The sequence below is a fragment of the Harmonia axyridis genome, chromosome 3 (genome assembly GCF_914767665.1).
Source record: "Harmonia axyridis chromosome 3, icHarAxyr1.1, whole genome shotgun sequence".
NCBI lineage: Eukaryota > Metazoa > Arthropoda > Insecta > Coleoptera > Coccinellidae > Harmonia > Harmonia axyridis.
The window spans coordinates 60562563-60571950 of NC_059503.1; the positions used below are offsets into that span (position 1 = coordinate 60562563).

Here is a 9388-nt window from a genome sequence, read left to right on the forward strand (position 1 = left end):
CTTCCTTCCTCCAAAACTATATTTTGGTGAATGGCTGTTAGTTTAGAAAAATGTAGAAAAAAACTCTGGTCCAGTACTACACTTTTTGGTTTGTTATAGTTTTGTCGTATATGCTATCGATTTCGAAAAAATCACTAGTAATCCTCAGGAAAATCCAAATTATTATAAAGATCCAGCTAGTAAGCTCTAATGAATGCATTAATTATGTTTTGGTATTTATTATTACCGTCAGCTGGGGTAAGATTGGCCCAAATCTAAAGCTATGTTATGGTTTTATCAGCTCCATATCTTTTGACATTGATTATATTAATATTCAATGTATCTTAATGTTTAAGCAAACATTATATCATGAAATTAAAACCATATTGAGACTCCCCAATCATTTTGCAATATTATACTGAATTTTTTTAATGTTTGGGCCAAAGTTGCCTTGAATTGGGGAAACTTTGTCCCATACTTTCAAACCATATAAAACCTATGTTTAGTATTGGTTGGGCTAAAGTTAGACAAGATAAAATTAGCACCAGACATGTTAGTTTGTGTTTTTACCTGCTTTTACTTCAAAAACATCCATGAAATGATAAGAAATGGGAATAAATGAAACAGACTTAATATTATTGAAAAAAAAAATTTATTGTATAAAAGAAGATATCAGTTCACATCATTATTTACATACATATATTAGCATACTAGTTGTCCAGTTCTGGCACATGGAACTGGTTCCTCTTTGAAGCAATTTTTGGAGGATTGATCTTCTTACAAACATCCACCCAGTCGTAAGTCAGGCAATCTTGTTTTTCTGGCCAGCGCCAAAACTTGAGTCTTTTTTCCATGCATTCAACTATAGGTTCTTCTTCAGATAAACTAACAATTTTGCCAGGGTATTTCTTTCCATCATACTTAACCACTACAAAGTTATCAATAGCCAAGTCTTCAGGTTTCAACGCAACTGGTGTTTCTTCATCATTAGGCCTGTGAACAGGTATGCCTGCTACTTCCTGTAATATTTCTTCCAGATCGGAAAATGTTTCGCTTTGCCTCAGACTCTAACACCATCTCAACATCATCTTCATCTGAAGAAGAGTTTTGCTTTTTTTTGTTTTTCTTCCTGGAAACTTGTGTCTTTTTTGACGCACTGGTAGAAGGTTTGTTTGCTGCTTCAACCTCTTCAAATGCAATACTCTTGCCAGCGGGCACTTGCAATTTTTTCTTCCTTCTTCTCGGGCCATTTTTAGTTAAAAACTCAGCCCTTTTCTTCTCCAACTGTTCCATAAAAGCTTCTCCTATAGACTCTTTATCCACGGCGGGCTGGTTTTCTGGAAGACGGTCTAGTAGTCTTTGCTTGTTTAAGGGATGGATTCCACATTTGGCAAATCCAGCCATCAAATTGTCTCTTCGCTTTTCTTCCAAACTTGCCATTAGCTCTTTTAAATACTACTCAAGTATTATATCGAAAATATGAGTCTTGGGGTAACTTTGGCCCAGCCACCAAAGTTACCCCAACTCTGGGCCAAAGATGTCATGAAATAGTAAAGTCGAATTATTTTGTATATAACAAAGCTAACAGCATTATTACACCAAAAATACTTGAAACAATTGAATATATAATATTATTATACACTTACCTGCTAGTAACTCTTCAAGAATTAGCGTTCACAAGTAAAAGTTGGGAGACAACAAATTTCACCACTTTCTTACAGTAAATATGGAGCAACACTGGAGTGGTGGTGAGATATGGAACTAATCTCCCACTTCATCAACAGGTGGGCCAGTGGTGCTACCTATCCAGTAATGGGTAAACTAGGTCGATAACACATCATGTGATTGAAATACAGCACAGCAAAACTTTTTCCAACTTTGGGCCAATGTTACCCTTAAAGGGCCAATCTTACCCCAACAGACCGTATTATTAATAAATATTTGATAAACTGTACGACACACTAGAAACAACCTGTATATTGAAAGCAAAGTGTTTGTGGGCTCATATTTATGAAACTTTTTTTTCTCAAAATTATCCAAGTAATTCCTCATTTTCCTTCGTAACTCTTATTTGAGAATATCCAGTATAAGGTAAGAACAACCGAATTAGTAACTACAAAAATTATTTCGAGTAATTTGGTTCAAACTTCAATATCAAACTTCTTTTTCTAACATTACAGATATGAATAAAAATTGTCGTCAAAAAATTTTTTTTCGATTATCCCTCCCCAAGAAAAAAAAGATCTACGCCCTTGGTTCACAAGAGTCGAGAATTGAGAGAAATGTCAAATGTAAACGATATATGCGCCATCTGAAACAGATGCGATCTCTCGAAATCAAGTAGGTATAAATCTGAAAAATCTTCCGTTTTGTCTGAAAGTTTTACACTTTACAGGTATAAGTAGACACACCAGGTATTCTATGCATCTTAATCAAATTATATGATATTAGGTCTATGCTCAGATAGAGTTCTAAGGGTCTATGCCTAATATCAAATGTGATATAAAAAGCGCGTTCGGTTATTACCTCGGACCGCTCGGACTTGTCTGAACCGTTCGTTTATTACATCCAGATTGAGGGGAATACACATCTGGAGCGTTCGGCAAAGATATCTGAGCAATCAGATGTCAATCTTTTTCGTCGGACGTTTTCGACCTAGCAAAACGATTTTATCCACAGAGTTTACCTTTGTCTATGGATTATTGGATTTTATCTGTCTTTGATGTTTGTTTATTTATAAAAATTAACATTTCGTCGTAGTTTGTATTGAAAAATTTCAATACCTAACTTGTTATAAATCTATAATTGGATTTTAAATAAAATTATGGGTATGGAATGCAGATAACAAATGAATAGGCACTAGACAGTGTGTATATTTTTGGAATGAGATATCTGGTGGTGACTTTGGACAATATCATTAGTAAGACTTTGGGGACAGATAATTTTTTCGTGTAATTATATAAAGCGTTGTGCATGTTCAGTTTATTCAGAAAAGCGATGGACATTCAAGCTAGGTATATGAAGAAAAAGGCCAAGCTTTTAAAAAAGCTGACCATGTTTACAATATATGAAGTGGACTGGTTTCATTACTTCTAAATAAATGAGACAGACTTCAGTGAATTTTCCACCTTATTATATCGAAATTATGTAATGGATGAAGCAGAAGAAATTTACTCCCTCAAGGGTATCGACTGGGACATCAGTGTCCCAGAAGTATTTTATAAATGTCCTGTTCGGCAATAAATATACCCAGCATGGAATCAATTGGGAATATAAAGCCAGATCAGTGTATTCAAGGTACTATATCTATATTTGTGTCAGCTAATAGTTTATTATCATACGAAAGTTTCAGAGAAAAAAATACCATATTCAGGAAAAGGACTTGAAGTTTGTCAGTTGGACCCGAGGCTTGTTGCTTTTCTGATTGATGTTATTTTCAAGAATGGGGAGTCAGTGAAATTATTGGAAATCATATACAATGACTTTTAATACTACTCATTTATAGTTTGAGATTTTTTGATTGACAAGCCATGTAAACTTTTGATGGCGTATGTTTTTATGAATTTCTTGTGTGCAAATAAATTATTATTACTATCAAATACTGCATTGATTTTACATATCATTTATTTATCCTATGGCAGTAAGTTATCCCATCACACATTCCCTTGGCACCATAGTCCATTAAATTACTGATGAAAATAAAAAGATATCATCTTCCAAATCACTTGGATCAATTTGACATGAAATTTACTTTTTTCCTTCTTAAACCATTGAAACATTTTTGTCTTCATAAAACGAATGGAGATTTTAGAAGTGATTCCTCCTTGGAAATATACTTTCTACTAGATCAGACCATTTTTCTTTTTATATCTTTTCATTTTTGTAGAGGAATTAGGTATCCGTTTTTTTATACTTCTGAAATAAGTAGAATGAGATTAGATAAACGTAACATAATTTAAACTAATAATAAAACGAATTTATTCAGGAATTTGGTCCAAATTCCTGAATAATTCGTTTTATTATCGATAACATGGACGAAAATCCTGATACAGATAATTTAAACTAACCTCTACAAATCTTTGGGTTAAATGAAGTTCTCTCATGATCATTTTTTCTCACGTTTCACACAAAATGAGCACTGCATATTTTATGGAATACTTCAGGTTGCCATTTCTCTCAAAATATGATCAGCACTACAATAAGTTTTAAATGAGAGACATTTGCTATCATTTCTCAAATATTCTTATCAAACTCTTCTCACACTAATAATCCATATCACCATATCTTTCCTTCTTTCTCGAGCTACTTTTTCTTATTGTGATATGAATTGTGGCAACCAACTACATAGCAATGAATTTGTGAATTTCTTGCAGTAAATAATTGATAATATTAAAGTCCATACCTTCAGAATTTTAACCTATTTTTCAATATTGAAAACAACATCAACTCAAAACTTCTTAGTATAGTTAAAAAAAGCATAAATTTCTAACGCCTCTTCAGCAGGCAAGACAGTAAAAGTGTATATTATGAATATTGATTATGTTTTACTAATGATTTCATTTCATTTAGCCACGAAGGGAGCCACATGCGTATATCAAAGAACTGACATAACAGCTGAAGCTCAGGAAGCTCTGTACCGTTCGTTTATTACAGATAAATCTGTAAAATCCGACATATCTGTGGTCACGTGACTAAAATATCCGTCCGCTCTCGGATGCTATTGCCGAACGCGCTTTAGGTCTATGGTGTATGCATAGACCTAAAATATTGTTATTATTCTATGTTCTACTTTGATATATGTGTTTTCGAGCCTGTGATTTGTAGGTTAACTAATTTTAACCTTTTAGTTTCTAAATGAAAATTTTCATTTTTAATTTTTCCCTTCTATTGTGAAAAAATGAAACAGCATAGAATTTTTATAGAAAATCTCCCCGAAACTGTTAGTGAAGATGAAATTAAATCTAAATTCCAACAATTTGGTGAAGTGATTTCTATTGAGATCAAGGAAAGAAAAGTGGTTACTTTCAAACATTCATCATGTTTCTTCGCATACGTAAATTTGATGACAGATGATGCTGTTCTTCAAGAATGTAAGTACCAAATGTAAAAAATACTTTTATGCGTTAAATGCAACCCCGAAAATAAAAATTCAGGAGTTGAAGACTCACCTTGTTCGGTTTGAATTTGCATTACATCGAATAGTTTTCATGAAAGCAAGACATTGTCCACTTTGCTGTTAGACAGTAGCCATTTTTTCCCCCCAATAGAAAATCTGAGAATTCTACACATAAGGCTCTAGTATTCAACAAACCATACCTTAAACATAATAATGCAATATTTCTTCTGCTATCCAGGAAATCCCAAAACTTTTGTGAACTAACATGTTTATTGAAGAAATTTCATGAAGCTACCGTTAGTTTCCACTAGTCTCTAATGATGAATGGAAGTTTGAAACTTCAGTTACAAACTATATTGACCATGAAATATTGTTTTGGAGTGATATGTGTTATATACCTGATATCTATTTTCAAGGATCAGATTGCTCCTCTCATACTAAATTCATCAGTTAAATCTATCATTTCTATTTTATTTTATTGTCTACTTTATTGCAGCCTTGAAACAGGGAACACCTAGCTTCCAAATATTGGTCAAGTAATAAAGCATACCAACAAAAACTTGTCCAAATTTCAGTAAAACTGGTTAACTTTTATATCATTTTTAGGTTTTCAAACATTCAATCAAGAACCATGGCACGGGAACTATGTAACCTTAAAAATAGCTAAAGAAAGTTTTTTGGAGAGATTGAAGAGAGAACGTGAAACAGATCCTCTAAAAAAGGAGGCAAAGAGTCCAGTTATAGAAAATACAAAACCTGTTCTTCATAACTCTGAAAATAACATTTCTTGTGAAACAAAAAAAAATATAGATAATTCCTCCATTACATCAGAAAAAAAAAGGGCTGGAAATAAGGGAGTCAAACGAAAAAAGGATATTTCATGCATTTCTTCAGATTCCTCTGAGGAACATACAAATGTGAATACAAAGAATGAAAATACATATAGTTTAGATGAAGAAGATAAGGAACCTAAACAAGAAAATAGTGAGGAAATTATCCTAGTCAGAAAAGCAAATAGAGGTGCAAAGTTTATCAATGGTTTATTGAAAATAGAAGATTTTGGCAAGGGTTCATCTGAATCAACATGCAATCAAAAAGTCTTGGAAAAACATCAATTTGAAGCAGAAATTAGAAGAAAAAAAGCACTTGATGAGAAGAGGAAAAATTATCGTCTACAGAAAAATGCTTTTAATTTATTTCGGCAAAATCCTAAAATAATAAAATTTACTGATGATGACACTGAGGAAAATGGGAAAAGTTCTGAAAACAAAAAAAAAAGGATAAAGCTCACATTATTTGATAATGCTGATTCTGATGTGGATGACACTTTGGATATAAAAAAAAATATTGAGAATAGGGTAAGTGATTATCATTTATTATTCTTATAATTAGTGGAAATGATAATAATTTTCAGGGGTGCCACCAAAACCAAACCGAAATACTGATTCTAGAAAAGGAACATCAGTCATAATTATTATAGGTTAAAAAAATACAAAAAGTCTTCAAGAAAAAACACATCAGTCATGACAAATAACCACAGGTTAAAAAACAAAAAATATTTCCCATTTTAGAATAGTCGAATAACTAAAAATTCTCGTGAATGAACACTATTTTTTTTAGCAATTTCAGGATCTAACAAACTTCTCTTATCGTCGAATATGTTCTTCATTTCTGAGAACAAGCGTTCACTTGGAACACTTGTTCCGTTACAATGACAGAAACTTTGGTACAAGTTCAAAAATGTAATTCCAAAATTCAAACAAATCCCACCCTAAAATAGGCTGTTGGTGAAAGATATTCACCAATTTTGTTTGTGATTGTTTTTTTATCAGACTTTTTGTTTTTAAGAATAATAATAATCTTTATATTCTGACCTTAAATCAGGACAGGTATACTGGTAACAAGGCCTAAACCCTTAAATTAGCTAAAACTAAATTGGTTTTGCCCTGAAGAAGTGTCGTTTCTGCTCTCCTTTTGTTTATTAACGGTTTGTTATCTGAATTATTTGTTTTGGGATCGCTTCCATCCTTGTTATTTCCCTGATCACAAGGGACCAAAACCGCCGCGGCAGTTCGGTTTGTGATTCGGTCTTTAAATCCTGCCTAGTCCGGCCAATACAGCTGGACCGAAAAATTCGGTTCGGTTTGAAAATAAGGTTTCTTTGCACCCCCAATAATTTTATATTGTTCCTATCTTTAGTGAAAACAGAAATAATTCTATATTGCCCATTTCTTTTCATCAGATTGAAAGTGACAAGAGATTTGAATTAGATCATAGATTTGCTGAAGGTGAACAAGATGAAAATAGTCATAATCAGGAAAATAAAGATTTTGATATTTTGGAAGAAGTCTTAGGCGAAAAAATTAAGTCGAAACAAAAACTCAATGGGTAAGTTCATAAAAAAAAAAAAAATTTACAACAGAATATAAAATTATGTTCAACATTAATGTGACACCTTTTTTCATGTGGTGAGCTACCTACTTACCTTTCTTCTTTATAATTTTTTGTTTTGTGAAGTTGTAACTCAATAACGGTACCTTTTACTAATATTTTAATTTTCATTCTTTGTAGCTCCAGTAATGTACCAAGATATATCAGGTATGATCCATCTAATCCGAATCATGCACAGTATGAATTAAAAAATGAAGAAAGTCAACAAAAAAGTACAAACAAGAAGAAAAAGCAAATAAACGAGAAGAAAGCTGAAGTAACGCAAGCCCCTGAAGTCTCTCAAGAACGTGTACATTGTGTTAAAGTTGACCTTAAGGCAGCTTTAGGGCAAAGTGGTGGTTTCAGCATTCGAGAGCTCTTTAGCAATGAAAAAATTGAGGGTGAGAAATATCTTTGAATTAGTTATAGTTCCCTAAATCATGTAATTTCATTGTTTTACTTTTCATTTTTTCAAATAACATTGCTTCATTTCATTTAACTACTATGTTTTTTCCTGTGTTAGATGAATCCAAGTTATTTTAAGGCTGAAAGTACATAGCTTATTTTGTTATGTCAAATAGGTTTCTATAAACAAAAGTTAATATATGTTATAGAAATAATAAATCATTGATTAATATTTCTATTTTTATATTTAATATTCCTATTATTTTCTAGAAGAAAAACCTGTAGAAGAAGCAGTTCCATTGCCTTTAGGAAACTTCTGCTTGAATGAAAAAAATCCTTATAAATATGATTCCTCTGATGATGAAGATGAAACCAAAGAATTGAATTCAGAAGAGAAACCTCAGATCAAGAAGCCAAAAAAAGTATGGACCGAACCATTCTTTTTTGAAGAGAACGATTTTAGATATCAAGGTAATAAATATAAAATTAAAAAAGTATTAACAACTTCGATATTTCAAATAGATGACCCTGTATGTTATTGCTTTCTTCGGATTGCCATAGTCTCTTGATTAGTTTAGGGTACCATGGACAGTAGCCCACCCTGTATGTGACTTTGTGAAATTGAAATGAAGATGCATTGAACTATTTTTTTTACAGAGGGCTTAGATTTTGTGAAACGGATAGCTGCTCAAGCAAAAGGAGGAGATTTTGATGAATCTCGAGAACAATTGAAGGACATCGTAAAAAAGAAAATCAGAAATGCCAAAAGAAAGAGTAAACCGTTGAAGAGAAAGTTAGGGGGCAGTAAGAAGAAGAAAAACAAACGATGGGAAAAAGCACTGAAAAGATAAAATATGTTATTTATGAATAAGTTGAAAATTAAATTGTTTATAATTCAGTTTTTAAGCTATTTTATTATAAAATGTTTATTAGTTTATTAGCAATTAATATACATTATATTCTATAAGCTAACTAGTTAGCAAAGGGTTTCAATTAACTCCAAACAAACAAGGACCTCTATTTAGATTTTTAATGAATTTTTACAATATTTTTCAGTCACAAAGCCTATTCCGCATATTAATTTAAATTTAGAATGAAGGTCTAAGGGCCAGTTTTATAAAAGAAAGTAAAGTCCTGTTTTCCGTGAGAAGTTCCCTTTACAAAAGAAACATTTTTCATAAAGCAATTTTGAGGTTAGAAAAAGGTTTGAAATGTCCTTCCTCTAAGGTCGAGTTGTACCAACGTTCATCAGTAGATCAACCGAACTGTTAGTTATTGGTGATCTCAGTTCAAAGGAACGGGCGTTGTTCCAACTCATATCGACTGTGGTTCAACTGATCGGCGATTTCTAGTGACATTTCTATTGTATCTTGGCAGTTGGTGTGACTTTACGAAAATTGACAGATTACGAAATATGAATTTGAATAATATGTTTCGTATTTTGAAATTATTTATAAT

General features: G+C 32.2%; 1 protein-coding gene and 1 long non-coding RNA gene across 2 annotated transcripts; one reads left to right on the forward strand and one right to left on the reverse strand.

The window, feature by feature from the left end:
• Positions 1–3841: 3841 nt before the first annotated feature.
• On the reverse strand, positions 3842–4572 carry LOC123675904. The gene is made up of 2 exons (XR_006746829.1): positions 4047–4572; positions 3842–3894 (listed from the first exon to the last, which is right to left on the reverse strand). It is a non-coding gene; the product is annotated as an uncharacterized LOC123675904 (long non-coding RNA).
• Positions 4573–4739: 167 nt separating this feature from the next.
• Positions 4740–8902, forward strand: LOC123675903 (nucleolar protein 8). The gene is made up of 6 exons (XM_045611464.1): positions 4740–5069; positions 5702–6453; positions 7338–7483; positions 7667–7926; positions 8201–8401; positions 8588–8902. The coding sequence occupies exons 1-6, from the start codon at positions 4877–4879 to the stop codon at positions 8779–8781; spliced, it is 1746 nt and encodes a 581-aa protein (XP_045467420.1). The 5' UTR covers positions 4740–4876; the 3' UTR covers positions 8782–8902.
• The last annotated feature ends 486 nt before the right edge of the window (positions 8903–9388 follow it).

What these genes read in the sequence shown, in the direction of transcription:
- LOC123675903 (XM_045611464.1), top strand. Translation starts at nt 4,877, where the DNA reads ATGAAACAGCATAGAATTTTTATAGAAAATCTCCCCGAAACTGTTAGT. An exon ending in TGATGCTGTTCTTCAAGAAT is followed by an intron (nt 5,070 to 5,701) that starts GTAAGTACCAAA and finishes TATCATTTTTAG; the next exon opens with GTTTTCAAACATTCAATCAA. An exon ending in TCGAAACAAAAACTCAATGG is followed by an intron (nt 7,484 to 7,666) that starts GTAAGTTCATAA and finishes CATTCTTTGTAG; the next exon opens with CTCCAGTAATGTACCAAGAT.